Source organism: Ananas comosus, linkage group 11, assembly GCF_001540865.1.
Source record: "Ananas comosus cultivar F153 linkage group 11, ASM154086v1, whole genome shotgun sequence".
In the NCBI taxonomy this organism is placed as follows: Eukaryota; Viridiplantae; Streptophyta; class Magnoliopsida; order Poales; family Bromeliaceae; genus Ananas; species Ananas comosus.
The window spans coordinates 675,226-694,429 of record NC_033631.1 but is presented as its reverse complement, the minus strand read 5'-3'; the positions used below and the strand labels follow the sequence as shown (position 1 = coordinate 694,429).

Below are 19,204 nucleotides of genomic sequence, written 5' to 3'. Positions count from 1 at the left end.
AGGGAGGGTTCATCCGCCGGGCATCTGCAATCTATCCTTCTTTCAGAAAGGCGAACCCTCCACTCAATCGACTTCCCACTCGCTCACTAAAGCCTTCTATCGAAGTAACGTCCTCTTTACAAAGCTCCTGGTCGTCCAATAATTTGGGGGTCTCCGGGGCCTACGGCGCTACTTCACCGTGAATAACTTCAAACTTGGTGTTGTCCTCGCCTCTTTCCTTGCGCTGTGTCTCAGATGAAACCAAAGAACTTTCGTGTGGTGTCATGTCTTTTCTCTCCTGTGGTGTCTAAATTGTGATGTTGCNACGTCGAAGAGGTTTTTGCTCATACTGGATGATGTTTGGAACGATGATAAAATGGCGGAGTGGGAGAAATTGGTTGCTCCTTTGAAATTCGGACAGAGAGGAAGCAAGATCCTGTTGACAACTCGGATGGGCTCAGTTGCGGATATGGCGGCAAAAGTGATGAAATGCAAATGGGAATCATTAAATCTAAATGAGTTGGAGGAGAGCGACTGTATGTCGCTTTTCAATAAGCATGCATTCCTCGATGTGAACCCTGGTGATTATAAAAACCTGCAGCTGATCGGTGAGCAAATAGTGAAGAAACTTGGAGGAAGCCCATTGGTTATAAAGATCATGGGAGGAATACTGAATTCCCGTATAGACTATGAACAGTGGAAGAAAATCTTGGAAGAAGACATCATGAAATTACAACAAGGAAAGGACGATATCATGACAATTTTGAGATTAAGCTACGATCACTTACCCACAAACTTACAACTCTGCTTTAGATATTGTAGTTTATTTTCGCAGGATCATATATTTAAGAGGAAAAAGTTAGTCAATATGTGGATTGGTTCAGGTCTGATTCCGCAATCTATTTGTGGCAGGGAAAGGGCAGAGGATATCGGAAAGGAGTATTTAAATCTTCTGACAAGAAAATCATTCTTTACCTGTAAAACCCATGATAATAGGGTGGAAATTACTAAAAAGTATTTTATGCACGATCTGCTGCATGACCTAACACAATCAGTTTCTCTAGGAGAATGCATCAGAGTAGGAGGTGATGTTTCAGGAATTACTATTCCACAGACAGTTCGACATTTATCTGTTGAAATGGTCAATTTTCTTTCCATCAGAGAGATCTCCAATCTTAAGAATGTGCGCACTCTAGTCATTTCTGTTAAAGAGGATAATAAGCATAATGCAGATCATGCACTTGAATTTATCGAGGTTATAAAAGGGTTTAAAAAGTTACGCTTATTGATCTTAGATGTGAATTTTGACTCTTATAAACTGCTTGATGCAGTTAGTAGCTTGATACACCTTCGCTACCTATCTCTTTCAATAGGGGAAGTTGTGACTGAAAGTATTGAATATAATGGCTTGACCAACTTGGTCAATTTGCGTTCATTAGATGTTCTTGATCGTGTGATACAAAAAATTCCTTATATTAGCAAATTACCTTTCATCCACAATTTACAAAATTTTATTGTCCGAGAGGAAAGTGGTTACAAAATCACTGAGCTAAAGAACCTCAGGGACCTACGTCACCTGTGTATTATGAAACTTGAAAATGTGAGTTCTAAAGAAGCAATTGAGGCCAATTTAAACGAGAAAAAATATCTTAAATCATTGTCATTGCAATGGTCCGCAAACCGCTACAATTGTGCAGAGGCAGATGAACAGCTCCTCGATAACCTCTGCCCGCATATCAGTCTCAAGAAAATGTGCATTGTACAATACCAAGGTGCTAAATCTCCATGTTGGATGACAATTCTGTCTCTTGTCAACTTGACATCCATCGAACTGATTGATTGTAAAGGATGGAAGCACCTCCCGCCTCTCGGGCAGTTTTCTTCGCTCCAATATCTTTGGTTGTCGAGACTGCATGCAATAAAGCAAATAGATTGTTCATTCATCAGAAGCAGCCGTGGATGTGCCTTTCCATCATTGAAGGATTTATTCTTTGCGGACATGCCTAACTTGGAGGAGTGGATTGGAGTAGATGACAGGTGCATGTTTCCTCAACTTCATTCTATGAGTATTTTTGACTGCCATAATTTGAGGGAAATTCCTACTCTGCCTTATAGTCTAAGACAATTGGAAATTTCAAATGTTGGATTGACTGCTCTTCCAACAATAAATCAGGATTACGCAGACAACAATGTAAGTGCTTTATTTTATAAACTTCAAATTTCTCCCGAGGTTTAGCTCATTTTCACTTGCCCTCCTGTAGTTCAAAAAGTATCACTTTGCCCCCTCCCCCCAGTGGCTTAGCCTATTTTCACTTTGTCATCCCGTGGTTCAAAAAATTACACTTTGCCTTCTTTGGTTTAGTTCATTTTTTACTTTGCTATCCTATGATTTTCTTTTAACATTTTTAATTTGCCATGCTATTTCATATAGAATTTTTTGATGAAATAAAAATTAAGCCACTGGAGGGCAAAATAAACTTTCTGAACCGCAAGGTGGATGAGGTGAAAATGAGTTTAATCACACGGGGGACAATTTGAAGTTTACCCATATATTAAAACACCAATTCGTATTTGCACGGCTATGATTGCCCGGACTTAAATATCTTTTACGTCTTTTCTTTCTTCCGGCGGCAAGAACATTCTCAGGGTCTTGAAAGGTTAGTCATCGAACAATGTGAAAAGCTCGAATATGTTCCAACAGAGTTTTTTCAGAAATTCGACACCCTCAAATTGCTGCGTATACATAACTGCCCGAAGTTGACAAAACAAGGGATCTCGGACATCCAACTGCCCTCTATACTCAATGGACTCGCTATTGGGTCATGTGGTGACCTTGAGGTGCCATTGCTCCAGTCATTACCAAATTTAACCTCTCTTTTCTCTTTGGTATTAGTCGATTGCGCAAGCATAACATCCCTTCCCCCAGCACAAGTGTGTGCACAGTTGACGATGCTTTTTATTTTAAAGATAAAGAACTGCAAAGAGCTGTCATCATTTGGTGGAATACAAGCTCTCATATCCCTCCGTTATTTAAAAATTAGAGGGTGTGACAAGCTAATTGAAGCTGCCCTGCTGCCGCAGCCTCCGTTCCCGAACGATGTCGGCCAAAAAAAGAATGCAGCGAACAGCTTTTTGAAGAATGGCAGCCTATTCATTGACCACCACGCGCTCCTGCTCATGAAGCCATTGAGAAGTCTCTCCTCCGTCAGCTCGTTGACTATCTCTCGTGCTTCGGGACTCACCAGCTTACCTGAGGAATGGCTACTGCAAAATTGCGCCGCCCTCAAAGTTTTACGCATAGGGAATGCAGTCTCCCTTCAGTCCCTCCCCCAGAGCATGACAAAACTATGCTCCCTCGAGTGTTTAGAAGTACTGAATGCTAATCTCATCCGGTCTCTTCCAGATCTGCCTACTTCACTGCATGTTCTACGCATCGCCGGGTGTCACCCTGTGTTGGAGGAGCGATGCCAAGAGAATGCTGGCCTTGATTGGCCCAAGATTGCCAACATCCCTGACGTGAGGATTGAACAGTTGCAGAGTGACGATGACGAAATTGTATGTTTACTTTACCATCCTTCATCTCGCCCCTGCTATATACTCTCTGCGATTAACGCAATTCATTTCGATTTTAATGAGCTACATCTCGTTCGATCTTAATTAACAAGGTTATCTAATTTGTTTCAGGATTTCGTACCTTCTTTTCCCAAATAATGCAACAGCAGTCAGGTTCGACTTTAATTAGCATCCTCCATTAGGAATTTTTTATATTTTTTACCCTTATACTTTATGGTTTGTATACATAATAAGGGAATATAGCGCTAATTAATTGCACCCTATAATTAATACATGATGTTGTGCTCACAGGACGGATTGGTCTTGTAAAACAAGCAATGCAATGAATATAACATATGTTGTTAGTATATCAATTGCTTTCTAAAGTCAAAAAATATGACTAATTGTCCAGTGAAGATGAGTTAGAACATAAGAGACGCGCGCGCGACAAAAGCTTTCGAGTTATTTTAATTTCTTGGTGCAGGACTGCAGTAACGTTATAACACTCCTATATATATTTCACTCAATTTGTTCAAGAATATAAAACAAGAGTAAAGTTTAGCTGCTTATGTTCTATTTTGGTAGTAGAGGAACATGTAAGGAATAGGACTCTCTATTGGCGCTCAAATATGTTTTTTCTTTAATTATCAGGCACAAAACGAGATTAAAATCATACTAATTTGTACTTATTCTCTCTTCTGTTTTTTGTTTTTCAGTGCATGAGTTGAAAAAAAAAAAAAAAAAAAAAACCTCATATCGTAGTCTATCAATTTCATTATAGGAGCAATAGATGGCTATAGTCTTACTGCTTATGTTCTTCTATTAATTAGTATTGGACTCATATATATATGACTCTCATACATGGTCATGGTCTATCAATTTATATATTCATAAGAATATTGAAAAAGAAAGACTAATTTCTTATTGCATGCTTGTGTTCTTCAGTTTTGTTGGTGCAGGATCAGAGTAAGATTCCATGCGTTTCTTTGTGTGTGTGTATGTGTGTGTGTCTATGACCAAACTAATGTAAAATCTTTAAGAAAGAAATTGCTCTGTTGTGCAGCAGGGAGGTTGAATGCTTCAATTTTGTTTCTCCTTGATATATATGCATATATACTAAAGATAATTTTGTACTTGATTCCTGTTGTAACACCCCACACTTTTAAGTTTTTGTTTTGACTCCAATTTACTTTAGGTTTGGACCTTTTCGTAATTTCGGATCTTCGAGGGACTCGGTGGCTTTTTGTTGCTTAATTAGTCCCTAACTAATTAGGCCCCCCACCCGATCCACCTCTCTCTTTTTCGCTCGATCCCCCTCTCATCTCTACGCCCGTACGACCTCTGCCACTCCCCTTGTGCACGCGCGACGCCATCCGCTCCCTATCGTCGTCGCTGTCATCCGTAGCCGCCTCCACCGCATTTCTCATTGGCCATTATTTTCTTTTGGTTCGTTATCGACGGAATCTTACCATCGGCTTCACCGTTTTCGAGAAGATTTTTTTCTCCTTCCCTCATTTTACCTTTGTATCGGATCTTGTGATCATCCAACCTCTCTGTATGATCTTGTTGCTTAATACTTCACATACTACTCACCTATTGGAATGTCGGTAATATGCTCGATAAAATGCCTAACAGAAGGCGTGCGCCGTTTTATCTCTAATTTTGATCCCATTCGATTATAATTGTAAAAAATTATTTTATATATGTATTAAACCCTCTGTTTGAATATTAAAGTCTTTGTTTATTATTTAAATTCCTGTTCATGTTATCTTCTTGGAATAATTTAAATTCTTCAAAAACTCCTTCATCCTTTTGATCGCTATTGGAGGTTCGTCGAATTTATTGTTCTAAATCCTTTTGTGCCCCATCCCGACCTAGTTGCATATAATTATATTATCCTTGCATGTTCATTTTAGTTAGCTTATAGAGAATCGCGTGTTTCTATTTTAGATTCCGACGATCGATTTTCTGCACAATTTTGACTGGATATCTTTTATCTTTGAAGCTGTGTTAAGGTAAGCGACCGAACACCCATTAGTTTTTGTAAGATAATTTAGGAAAATATTTTGATTGTATGGAAATCTTATTTTGTAGAATTTAAAATTAAGGGTTAAGCATATTATTAAATATCTCTGTATATTGAGTTTCAATTGTGATTGACAAGTTCGTTTAGCAAAAAGAATTTTTGAAATCTGATAATTTATTCTGCAAATTAGTGACTGGATATATTTTGAATTATGATGTCTCTTGGTATTCTGCTATGCAATGTTGGCCATTTCGACATGTACTTTGTTATAGAAGCAAGCTTCGTCTTTGTTTGCGCCTTCGGGTGCCTGCGCCTATCCGCGCCTCTGTTTTGTTCGCGCCTTCGGGTGCCCGCGCCTATCCGCGCCTCTGTTTTGTTTGCGCCTTCGGGTGCCTATGCTTTGTTTACGCCTTCGGGTGTCTTTGGATCTCGCCAACGGATCATAAGATATAGTTAAGTGCCGGAGACAATATTTATTTTGTTTATATGTCGAAAGGGAAATGCTTTGAAAAATTATAATTTCAATCCGATCTGAATTTGAAGTTTTGATAAATTCTTGTTTTCTTAAATTTTGCAAATTAAAACCAGTCGCTTGAATTAATTTGTGTATCTATTTATTTGTATGCTTAATCCGACTAATGTGGTGTATGGTTGCTTACCCAGGTACTGAGACCGATTCGCAGGGCGGGGCTGGGAGTGAGTGAACGTTAGATGTAGCTAGATTTGATTCTAACCTCTTCGTCTTATTTCTTTTGCATTTAGACATGAACTTTGAACTTCGTAGATAATCATTGTCTATCTGTTTCTACCTTGTTATTTCATCGTACCCATATTTGTTATTTAGAGCACTAGTTAGACTAAATTTTGTTTGATTGGCATAATAAATTATAGTTCTGCTTATATGTGATTTTCTTGACTCTAGTTGAAATTAAATTGTTGACCTCATCTTTCGACAGTTTGGATTTCTATTTTTATAATCATCTTTTGTATATTATTTGTCTGATTCTGTAGCCTTGCATATTTACTAATTTAGTAAATATGCGGCATCTGTTATGCCTTGGGTTTGGGGCGTGACACCTGTACAAATAACAAATCTCATAGCCGGGTCATAAGCTTGTTTTGTCTTGTGAATTATCCAATGAAGCTGTTAAACATTGCTTTAAAATGTGTTTCAAACTATTATTGGTTTTTTAGCAGTACAACAAGCACCCAGATTAAACTTGGGAACTCAATTTCAGCAGTATAAATCGTACTTTTAAATGTTGAACTTTTCTTAGTTTTTAGTGCAGGTTGAATCGACATTTGGAGTATCTTACATTTACTTTCTTTACATTTTTTCAGCTGTCGCGAGAAGATTCCATCGACTTATGGTAAGAGGAAAATGAGGGCTATGCTCTAGCAGGCATCAACTTGCAACCTACATCCTGCAGTGTCATACTTTTACTTTCTTTGCATTTTTTAAACAAACTTTAGATTCATTACGTATTAATTGCACAGAAAAACTGAAGTATTGCTGTTTGTGTTCTATGTTTGGTGGTGCGAGAATGAATTAAAGACTCTATCGATTTCTCTATATATATGAATGTAACAAGACCAAGTAAACTGCCTATGTATTTGTATTTTCTTTTTGTTCTCAGTGGTGTATGAATTAAAAGCCCTCCTATTACTATCGTCTATCGATTTCGTCCTTGTTATGAAGGATGGTTAAAGTTTTACTGCTTAATTTGTGTACATATTCTCTCCTATTTTTCTTGGTGCAGGATTGGAATAAGACTACTACATGTACGTAGCCTATATATATAATGTGATTAGTGTCTTTAATGTAGCTTAATTTTACTGGTTATTCTGTTTTTCTGCTTAATTAATCTTCCCTAGGAGACCAAATAGCAGGATAAAGAATATTTTGAGTGTAAGTTGTGGGACTAATCTGATTTCTTAGTAGAGAAGTATAATTAATTACATTACTAATGGCAAGACAGCAGGACATCACTTTATTTGCTGCTTAAAGTGATTGCATTTGCTTAATTTAACGAAAATAACGAGCTTCAGATCAGAATTTTGACGATGTGGGATCATTTTCGGCAGTTGTTGTTCATGTTCAGTTCAGTCTTCAATCTGTATAAGTTTGGTTTTGATTCTGATTTTCCGAGCTTCAGATCAGAATTTTGATGATGTGGGACCATTTCGGCATGCAGTTGTNTTTTTTTTTTGGTTTACTTTACACCATCTTAACTTCGTTTTTTTTCGGAGTTACTTTAGCTTGTTGAAGTGAAAATTTTGTTTAGTTTAATGGCTCTCTTAGCTGTAGGTTGATTCAGTTTTATTTGCTATATAAGATGATTAAAACCATTGAGTAGCAAATTTTTTTTTTTCTATAATTTGATGTTTCAATAAAATTATTTTTAGTAGTTTTTTGTGTAACCAAATCACCGCGCATTTTGTGCTACAGAAACAATTGCCTGTACCCAGTGTACACGTACACTCTATGCACCGTACCTATATATGTATGATCCTACAATTGAAACATTATGAATTTTGAAAAGGGTAAACTTTAAATTGCCTAACTTTTTTTTTTTTTTTTTTTTTCCCATCTTATGGTTCAAAAAGTTACACTTAATTATTCTACGGTTTAGCCCATTTTTCATTTTGTCGTCCTATAATTATTTTCTTTTTTTTTTTTTTTTTTTACCCTTCTTATATTATTGGATAAAATATTTTTTGGGAGGGCATTTCTGTGTAATGAATTTTTGGAGGGATATATTCGTAAAGGTAAAAATGTTATTTTTCTTATCTGCTGTTAAAATAAATAAACAATACTCTAATGGTAACAAACTAGAGGGGCAAATATGAATATTACTGGACTTTTGCCGAGATAAAAATAAAAAGTTAAACTTTGTAGTAATATATTTGCTATTTAATATAGGAGAAAAGAGTGCAATTTTTTGAACGACATGGTGGCAAAGTAAAAATATATTGTGTTACAGGGAATTAATTATAAGGAACCAATGTCAATTTTTTTTTTTTTTTTTAATTTCTATGCATAGACCATGTAAATACAAAAGGTGGAGCCAATAATTAATTCCCTTATGCAATTATTTCCACGTAGTTTTTTTATGAGTAACTTTTAAAATCCGAGCTAAATTCAACTAATGTGATCTAGAACAGTAAAGGGACTATATATAAAAAAGAGGGATAACTTCAGAAATCACCCTATGGTTTCGCACTTTTTTACTTTAGTACCGTTAAAGTCTATAAATTTGCCTCCCTATGGTTTCGTTTTTCTCTTTGTATTATCAATTTTATTATTATTTTTTCTTAAATCAGTTACAAAGTTAAAATTAAAGGATACTAAAATAAATATTCGATAAATCTAGATGAGTATCTGAAGTTTTTTGTATATAATTTAACGAAATATTAAGAAAAAAGCTGCCGAAAAGATAAAAATAAAACTACAGGAGGGCAAATTGATACACTTTAAACCACAGGATACTAAAGTGAGAAAGTGCGAAACCACAGGGGGTTTTTTGAAGTTTTTCCTAAAAAAAAAAAACAAGATTTGGGAAAAAACTTATTACACTAACATCAAGTAAAATAAAAAAAATCAATAATTGTCTATAATGCGGCCGTAAAGCACTAGTTAAATTTTAGAGTAATACAGAATATTTTTCTATAAATATTCGTCTTTTCACCTTCTTCTACTAATTTTCAAAAATTTTCATTTTTGGTTCTCAAAATTTCAAGTTTATACACTTGGTTCCTACCGTCAGCGTTCCGTCACTTTTCCATCTATTTCTTATAATTCATAACTAGATATACAGAATACGTGATTAAAAATGCTGAAAATATATTAAAAATTATTTTTTCTCTCCAGAATGAATAACGGTAGTTTTGTCATTTCACCTAGTTGGTTAATGCCGTAACTGTCTTAAAACAAATCTGAAATTTTAAGCAGACAAAATATAAATCTTTTAAAATCAAAAAAATAAAAAATAATTATTTACAGAATTTTTTTTTTGTATTTTAATATAAATTTTAATGTTAAAATCTCTACCAAGGACTTTTAGAAATGCCGTGTATATGATGTAGTTATATGCAATAATTGAGTTTGGTTGGTAGTTACGGAAGGGGGACAAATTTCTTGCACTTTGACTTGTATAAGTCTTCTCTATGAAACTTCAATTTCATTTCCTCTCTTTTTCTCAGAAACATTCGAGAAACTACTGCCCCCATTTTATATATCTTTGCTACGTATTATATACCTTGTTAAAAATTGCGAAACAACCAGCTATCTCTATTAAAAGCTTAAATTGTTACATAATGATATTTTTTTTAATAATTATGTTCAGCATTCCTTCGTATGGTTGGGCTTGAATCTTTTTTTATATGCTCTAATGCTTCTGCCTTGAAGTACATACGTTGAGTTAAATAAGTGGAAATTATGAGGCAAGGGTCCAGTGGGATTCAAATTTGAAATCTCTCATTCTGATATTATGTTAGATAATATGAAGCAATAATTATTCTGTCGATACTGAGTACGCTGCATTGAACAGCTCCTTAGCTGTAGGTTGATTCAGTTTTATTTGTCCATAAGATGATTAAAACCATTGAGTGCTAATTTTTTTTTTTCTATAATTTAATGTTTCAATAAAATTATTTGTAGTAGCTTTATGTGTAACCAAATCACCGCGCATTTTGTGCTATGAGAAACAATTGCCTGTACCCAGTGTACACGTACACTCTATGCACCGCACCTTTATATGTATGATCCTACATTTGAAACATTATGAATTTTGAAAAGGATAAACTTTAAATTGCCTAACTTATTTTTATTTTTCCATCCTATGGTTCAAAAAGTTACACTTAACTACTCTATGATTTAGCTCATTTTTCATTTTGTCGTCCTATAATTATTTTCAAAATTTTTTTACTTTGCCACCTCATTGGACATAAAAATTTGGACTAATTGCATACAGCTCCCTGTAAACATATCGAATAACAAATATATTCCTATAAAGTTTAACTTTTTTATTTTCATTCCTGCAAAAAAGTCCAACCGTTTTTAAATATATCCCCACTGTTAGGATCCGTTAAAAAAAATATCGTTAACCATGAGTAAAATATTTAACCATGATTAGTGGATGAGTTAAATTGATATTTTTACTTTTCTTATATTATTGGATAAAATATTTTTTGGGAGGGCATTTCTGGAAATTTTTGGAGGGATATATTCGTAAGGGTAAAAATGTTATTTTTCTTATCTTCTGTTAAAATAAATAAACAATACTCTAACGGTAACAAACTAGAGGGGCAAATATGAATATTACTGGACTTTTGCCGAGATAAAAATAAAAAGTTAAACTTTGTAGTAATATATTTGCTATTTAATATAGGAGAAAAGAGTGCAATTTTTTGAACGACAAGGTGGCAAGGTAAAAATATATTGTGTTACAGGGAATTAATTATAAGGAACCAATGTCAATTTTTTTTTTTTTTTTTAATTTCTATGCATAGACCATGTAAATACAAAAGGTGGAGCCAATAATTAATTCCCTTATGCAATTATTTCCACGTAGTTTTTTTACGAGTAACTTTTAAAACCCGAGCCCAATTCAACTAATGTGATCTAGAACAGTAAAGGGACTATATATATAAAAAAAAAAAGGGATAACTTCAGAAATCACCAGGTGGTTTCGCACTTTTTTATTTTAGTACCGTTAAAGTGTATCAATTTGTCTCCCTATGGTTTCGTTTTTTTCTTTTTATTATCAATTTTATTATTATTTTTTCTTAAATAAGTTACAAAGTTAAAATTAAAGGATACTAAAATAAATATTCGATAAATCTAGATGAGTATCTGAAGTTTTTTGTATATAATTTAACAAAATATTAAGAAAAAAGCCGCCGAAAAGATAAAAATAAAACCACAGAAGGGCAAATTGATATACTTTAAACCACAGGATACTAAAGTGAGAAAGTGCGAAACCACAGGAGGTTTTTTGAAGTTTTTCCTAAAAAGATAACAAGATATGGGGAAAAACTTATTACAGTAACATCAAGTAAAATAAAAAAAATCAATAATTGTCTATAATGCGGCCGTAAAGCACTAGTTAAATTTTAGAGTAATACAGAATATTTTTCTATAAATATTCGTCTTTTCACCTTCTTCTACTAATTTTCAAAAATTTTCATTTTTGGTTCTCAAAATTTCAAGTTTATACACTTGGTTCCTACCGTCAGCGTTCCGTCACTTTTCCATCTATTTCTTATAATTCATAACTAGATATACAGAATACGTGATTAAAAATGCTGAAAATATATTAAAAATTATTTTTTCTCTCCAGAATGAATAACGGTAGTTTTGTCATTTCACCTAGTTGGTTAATGCCGTAACTGTCTTAAAACAAATCTGAAATTTTAAGCAGACAAAATATAAATCTTTTAAAATCAAAAAAATAAAAAATAATTATTTACAGAATTTTTTTTTTGTATTTTAATATAAATTTTAATGTTAAAATCTCTACCAAGGACTTTTAGAAATGCCGTGTATATGATGTAGTTATATGCAATAATTGAGTTTGGTTGGTAGTTACGGAAGGGGGACAAATTTCTTGCACTTTGACTTGTATAAGTCTTCTCTATGAAACTTCAATTTCATTTCCTCTCTTTTTCTCAGAAACATTCGAGAAACTACTGCTNAATTTTAATATTAAAATCTCTACCAAGGACTTTTAGAAATGCCGTGTATATGATGTAGTTATATGCAATAATTGAGTTTGGTTGGTAGTTACGGAAGGGGGGCAAATTTCTTGCACTTTGACTTGTATAAGTCTTCTCTATGAAACTTAATTTCATTTCCTCTCTTTTTCTCAGAAACATTCGAGAAACTACTGCTCCCCATTTTATATATCTTTGCTATGTATTATATACCTTGTTAAAAATTGCGAAACAACCAGCTATCTCTAAAAGCTTAAATTATTACATACTGATATTTTTTTTAATAATTATGTTCAGCATTCCTCCGTATGGTTGGGCTTGAATCTTTTTTTATATGCTCTAATGCTCCCGCCTTCAAGTACGTACGTTGAGTTAAATAAGTGGAAATTATGAGGCAAGGGTCCGGTGGGATTCAAATTTGGAATCTCTCATTCTGATATTATGTTAAATAATATGAAGCAATCATTATTCTTCGAAAGCTTAAGTCATTGGAAAATGTTGTTATATTTGGGCTTAAAGCTTTTTAAGGAGCTCTAGGTGTGGATTTGATTTAAATAGAAAAAAATTTAGGGCTTGTTTGGAAGCCGAAATAAAATATTTAAGAATAATTTATTCGGCATGAAAATTTTTAGTATCATTATAAAAAAAAAAGGTAATAGCATAACATATTTCAAATATGAAATGATTTATTTATCCTAAAAAATAACTCGAAGGCTAAATGTACTTAGTACCCAATTTTAAACATTTAATCACATTCTCCATCCACCAGATGTATAAACTTATTAAGTATATCACGAAGATATACTAAATAACAAATTTATGTATCCGGATAGGGTCTAAACAAATAATGGAAAAAAAAAAAAGGAGTTAGAAGAAAAGTGTGCGGAGAAATGGTTCTATATTTTTCGCTGCAAAAATTATATATGACAATTTCTTTTTTACAGATATAAATCAAATGTTTTTTTCATCATATTTTCTCAAGGTACATATCACTCAATTCCGACAAAGTCTAAAATATCTAGAGATGTGGTGTTTTTTCCAAAACGTGCCACTTTTTTCTACAGCTTGTATTATATCTCCTCCTAAATTAATCCTTCTTCTTTGCACGCTCAACTTCCCGATCCTCATTTGCCTGAGTAGTGGTGAAGTAGTAGGAGATAGAGCTATTCGGAGGATTATGGCTTTAACTTTCATAGCCGAATCGGCGGCGTCGGCAATCATTGAGAATCTCGTTAGCACTTGCTCATCCTACCTCGAGGCATGCCCGGCAGCCTGCGGCATGCAAGACGAGCTCGAAAGGCTGCAGCACACACTTCCGCAGGTCCAGGCAGTCTTGACTGCGGTCGAGGGGGGTGCACCGGTCATGGTGCAGAACAAGGCGCTGGAAACGTGGCTGTGGCAGCTCAGAGACGCCGTGGAGAATGCGGAGGACGTGCTCGACGAGCTGGAGTACTACGAGTTACAGAAGACTATACAAGATCGAGATGACAAGGTGCGTGGTATTCTATCTAACTGCAAGAGAAAGTTTGATAGTTTCGTTAATCGTATATTTAGCGATGACACACTGAAGCGGTTGAGGGAGGCCGTCAAGGGGTTGGATCGGGTCATTGCTGGTATGGGGCCACTCCTTCATCTTGTTACTGGGTTATATGGCCCTCGCGTTAAGTGTCAGAAACTCGAGGAAATTAAGAATGCTCGCGAGACTAGCTCCTTGCTAACCGAAAGTGAGGTGCTCGGACGAGACGAGGAGAGGGACCTGATAGTTGAATGGCTGATCNTACGCTTATTGATCTTAGATGTGAATTTTCACTCTTATAAACTGCCCAATGCACTTAGTAGCTTGATACACCTCCGCTACCTATCTCTTTCACTATGGAAAGTTGTGAATGAAAGTATTGAATATGATGGCTTGACCAACTTGGTCAATTTGCGTTCATTAGATGTTCCCTATCATGTGATAGAAAATATTCCTTATATTAGCAAACTACCTTTCATCCACAAATTACAAAATTTTGTTGTCCGAGAGAAGAGTGGTTACAAAATCGGTGAACTCAAGAACCTCAGGGACCTTCATCACCTGTGTATTATGAAACTTGAAAATGTGAGGACTTCTGAAGAAGCTACAGAGGCCAAGCTGAATGAGAAAGAATATCTCAAATCGTTGGGATTGCGATGGTCCGAAGGCCACTCCAATAGTGCAGAAGCGGATGAGCAGCTCCTCGATAACCTCTGTCCACATATCAATCTCAAGAAAATGCGCATTGAACAATACCACGGTGCTAAATCTCCATGTTGGATGACAAATCTGTCTCTTGTCAATTTGACATCCATCGAACTAATTGATTGTAAAAGATGGGAGCAGCTCCCGCCTCTTTGGCAGTTTTCTTCGCTCCGGCACCTTTTCTTGCAGGGACTGCATACAGTAAAGCAAATAGATTGTTCATTCTTTGGAAGCAACAGTGGATGTGCCTTTCCATCGTTGAAGATGTTATTGTTATGGGACATGCCTAACTTGGAGGAGTGGATTGGAATTGATGATAGGTGCATGTTTCCTCAACTTCAGTCTATGTCTATTTCTGATTGCCCTAATTTGAGGGGAATTCCTACTCTGCATTATGGTCTAAGAGATTTGCATATTTATAATGTCGGATTGATCGCTTTTCCAACAATAAATCAAGATTACGCAAACAACAATGTAAGTGCTTTATTTTGTAAACTTTAAATTTCTCCCCTGAGGTTTAGCTCATTTTCACTTGCCCCTCCTGTAGTTCAAAAAAGTATCATTTTGCACCCCCCTCCCTGTAGTTCAAAAAGTATTTTTTAAATATTTTTAATTGGCCACACTATTTCATATAGAACTTTTTTGATGAAATAAAAATTAAACTACAGGAGGGCAAAGTAAAACTTTTTGAACTGCAAGGTGGCAAGTTTAAAATGAGTTAAATCACACGGGGGCAATTTAAACTTTACCCTTGTATCCAAACACCAATTCGTATTTACATGGCTGTGATTGCCCAGACTTAAATATCTTTTCTTTTCTTTCTTGCGGTAGCAAGAACATTTTCAGGCTCTTGAAAGCTTAGTCATCAGACACTGTAAGAAGATCGAATATGTTCCATCGGAGCTTTTTGGGAAATTCAAAGCCATGAAAACCTTGCACATAGAAAATTGCCCGAAGTTGACAAAACGTAGGATCTCAGACATCGAACTGCCCTCTGTACTCGGTCATCTCACTATTTGGTCATTTGGCGACCTCGAGGTGCCACTGCTGTGGTCAGCGGATTTAACCTCTCTTATATGGTTGGAATTACTCGATTGTGCAAGTATAGCATCCCTTCCCCCGGCACAAGTGTGTGCACGGTGGACGATGCTTTCCCGCTTAGACATAAAGAACTGCAAAGAACTGTCATCATTTGGTGGAATACAAGCTCTCGTATCGCTCCGTTCTTTAGATATTGAAGGGTGTGACAAGCTAATTGAAGTTGCCCTTCTGCTGCAGCCTCCGTTCCCAAACGATGTCGGCCAAAAAAAGAATACAGTACTGGACTGCTTTTTGAAGAATGGTTTACTATCAATTGACCACCACGCGCTCCTGCTCATGGAGCCATTGAGAAGTCTCTCCTCCGTCTGCTCGTTGACTCTCTCTGATGCTTCGCGACTCGCCTCCTTACCTGAGGAATGGCTACTACAAAATCACGCTGCCCTCGAACAATTATGCATACGGAATGCACGCTCCCTTCAGTCCCTACCCCGCAGCATGACAAAACTGTGCTCCCTCGTCATTTTGGGTGTGGAAGATGCTAATCTCATCCAGTCACTTCCAGATCTGCCTACTTCACTGCGTTGTCTAGTCATCAACAGCTGTCACCCTGTGTTGAAGGAGCGATGCCAAGAGAATATAGGCCTTGATTGGCCCAAGATTGCCAACATCCGTTACGTGAGGATTACATAGCATTATTTGCAGATCGTGATGATGATGCATATTAATTGTAAGTACACTCTACCGCCCTTCATCTCGTAACCCTTTGTTGTAAATAATGCAATTCATTTTGATCTTAATTAATGAACTACATACATCTCATTGTCTTAACAAAGTTATCTCATTTCTTACGGGATTAATTGCTTACCTTTTTTCAGATAATGCAAGAGTAGCCAGGTTCCTTTTTAATTAGCATCCTCAATGGAATTTTTACATTTTGTACTCTCATTTTATGATTTGGATACATAAAAAGGGAATGAAGCACTAATTGCCTCCTATAATACATTGTGCTAGTCTTAACAAACAATGTCATGAATATAACATGTGTTCATTGCGCTAGCATGTCAATTGCTTTCTAAAGTTAAATATGACTAATTGTGCAGTAATTTCTCTCTCTAGGAGTACAAACAAGATGCGAAGTCTCGCTGATGAGTTAGAACATAAGAGAAGCATGACAAAAGCTTTTTAAGTTTGTTAAATTTCTTGGTTCAGGGCAGTAGTAATGGTATAGCACTCCTATATATATATATTTCTCCCAAATTTTTCAAGAATATAAAGCAAGAGTAGCTGCTTATGTTCTATTTTGGTGGTGCAGGAACATGTAAGGATTAGGACCCCCTATTGGTGCTCGAATCTATTTTTCTTATCTGGCATAAAACAAGATTAAAATCATACTACTTATTTTCTCTTCTCTTTCTTTTTTGGCGCAATAGTGAAAAAGGCTCTTATTGTCATATATGACTCCCATACATGGTCATGGTCCATCAATTTATTCATAAGAATATGGAAAAAAAAGACTAATGTCTTACTGCATGCTTGTGTTCTTCAGTTTTGTTGGTGCAGGATCAGAGTAACATATATTCCATGCGTTTTTGTTTGTGTGTGTGTGTGTATAGCAGCCGAACTAATGTAAAATCTTTAAGAAAGAAATTGCCCTCTTTTGCGGCAAGGAGATTAAATGCTTCAATTTTGTTTCCCCTCAATTTATATGCGTATATATTAAAGATAATTTTGTGTTTGATTCCTGCACAAATAGCAAATCGCATAGCCCAGTCATAAGCTTGTTCTGTTTTTGTCTGTTATATGATGAAGTTGTTGAGCTTCTCTGAGGTAGCTAAAACATCAATCAATTTTTATGTTTCTCTAGCAGTATAACAACTCCAAGTTTTTAATGCAGGTTGTATCCACTTTCCGGGGCAAATTTGACAGACACTCCGTCGATAACACTTATACCGACATTTCACCGTAAAATGAAAATGAGGCCTACACTGCAGCAGGCATCAACTTGCAACCACGTCTTTCAGCTGCTTGCTTTTTCTTTCTTTACGATTTGCCAAAACAGAAAAAAAATTAATTTCCTAATGCATTGACGACAGAAAAGCACACTCAAAACTCAAACAGACCGACAACTGTTGCTGATGTTCAGTTCAGTCTTCAATCTCTGTAAGGTTGGTTTTGATTCAAATTTTCTGTCTACGCTCCTTTGTGCAGTTCCTTATTTTTCGAACTGTTGTTTTCACAGACATAAATTTTTTTTTTTTTTTGAGGTAAAATTCTAATGAGACCTCTGCAACTATACGCCATTGCGAAATAGGCCCCTCAACTTGGCAATTATTTTTGTTTTTTATTGACACTGTTCTTAGATTCTAATATGGTTTTTTTTATTTCAGTTATTTGAGTTAGTTAAAGCGAAAATTTTGTGAAGTTTAATACCTCTATTAGCTATTGGTTGTTTCAGTTTTGTTTGCAAAAAGATAATTAAAACCATTAAATTGATGGAAATTCTAATCTACCAAATACTATACAGTTCTTAAATAAACATAACAGATAGACCGGATAAGATATTCATGCATTCAAATAAATAGCTCAGGTCGAAAATAGTTTTTGGTCAAATACTAATATTAGCTTTTTGGATATTTGGTTTGCGTATTTTACACTTTCCAGTGACAAATAATTATATACTTTAAGTGACAAATAATTATTTTCGGATGAAAAAACAAAAACTAAAAAGTCAGTAGTATCTGTCCTCCGTCCCACATCTACTTTCCTACATACTTTATTTTCTCTTCTTTCAAACCGAGCACTTGTGCTTCAATCTCAATTTTGTTTTACGCCAAACCAAATACTAACAAGTGGATTATTATTTTTTCTATAATTTAATATCTCTTAAACTATTTTTACTAAGTTTATGTGTTACCAAACACCAGATTATGCAGAAAGAAACAAATGCATGTACCCAGTGTATAAATACGCTATATGCACCACACGATATACATTTGGTCTGATATATTAAACCTAAAATATCTAAAAAGAGTAGATTAAAAAAAATTATGAAATTGAATTTAAAATTTGAGATTTAAAATCTAAAAATTAATATCTAAATTCAAAATTTTGAAAACTAAAATTGATAACTTGAAATTTAAGATTTAAAACTTAAATTTTGAAATTTAAAATTTAAAATTTAAAATCTAAATTTAAATTTAAAATTTGAACCTAAAATAAAATTTAAGCTTAAAATTTGAGTTCAAAATTAGATTCAGATTAGAGAAGCAGGTTTTAAATACTTCTGATTTTAGAGAAAAAATAAGAATTAGATTTTGAAAGACAAGTTATCAAATGCTTTATGAAGGGAAAGATCATTTTTGGTCTAAAATCACTTTAACATTCAGTGAGTTAGATTTTAATTTTCTTAGTTCTAAAACATTTGTCCATTTCAGAGATGCGGTGTATAGATATGTGCTTGTACACCAGGTGCAGGTAATATTTTGGTGCACGCAGTTGCTCCTCCCTCACTTATGCAGGTATATGTAATTTTTATAATCAATTTCCTAAATCAAGACTCAAATCAATTAGATGTTATTAAGGTATCAATGGTAAGAGAAAGGGGTCGTTATTAATTTGTTATTATCCAAAATTTATAACTATTTACAGGCTTAATTATATTTTCTTTTCTC

The 19,204-nt window shown here is 34.9% G+C and overlaps 3 protein-coding genes across 6 annotated transcripts; all 3 read left to right on the top strand.

Moving 5' to 3' along the window:
- LOC109717526 (putative disease resistance protein RGA3) lies at positions 356-3,636 on the top strand. Its single transcript, XM_020243370.1, has 2 exons — positions 356-2,170; positions 2,947-3,636. The coding sequence occupies exons 1-2, from the start codon at positions 356-358 to the stop codon at positions 3,634-3,636; spliced, it is 2,505 nt and encodes an 834-aa protein (XP_020098959.1).
- LOC109717337 lies at positions 4,833-7,280 on the top strand. 4 transcript variants are annotated; one of them, XM_020243071.1, is made up of 3 exons: positions 5,089-6,009; positions 6,221-6,253; positions 6,899-7,280. In XM_020243071.1, the coding sequence occupies exons 1-3, from the start codon at positions 5,769-5,771 to the stop codon at positions 6,940-6,942; spliced, it is 318 nt and encodes a 105-aa protein (XP_020098660.1). In that variant the 5' UTR covers positions 5,089-5,768; the 3' UTR covers positions 6,943-7,280. The 4 variants fall into 4 exon arrangements, 1 of the variants encoding a protein (XP_020098660.1); XR_002218166.1 differs by lacking the exon at positions 5,089-6,009 and adding an exon at positions 4,833-4,977 and having other exon boundaries at positions 6,221-7,280; XR_002218165.1 differs by having other exon boundaries at positions 5,089-5,546; positions 6,221-7,280.
- Positions 13,366-17,919, top strand: LOC109717336 (disease resistance protein RGA2-like). The gene is made up of 3 exons (XM_020243070.1): positions 13,366-13,763; positions 15,324-16,260; positions 17,428-17,919. The coding sequence occupies exons 1-2, from the start codon at positions 13,449-13,451 to the stop codon at positions 16,221-16,223; spliced, it is 1,215 nt and encodes a 404-aa protein (XP_020098659.1). The 5' UTR covers positions 13,366-13,448; the 3' UTR covers positions 16,224-16,260; positions 17,428-17,919.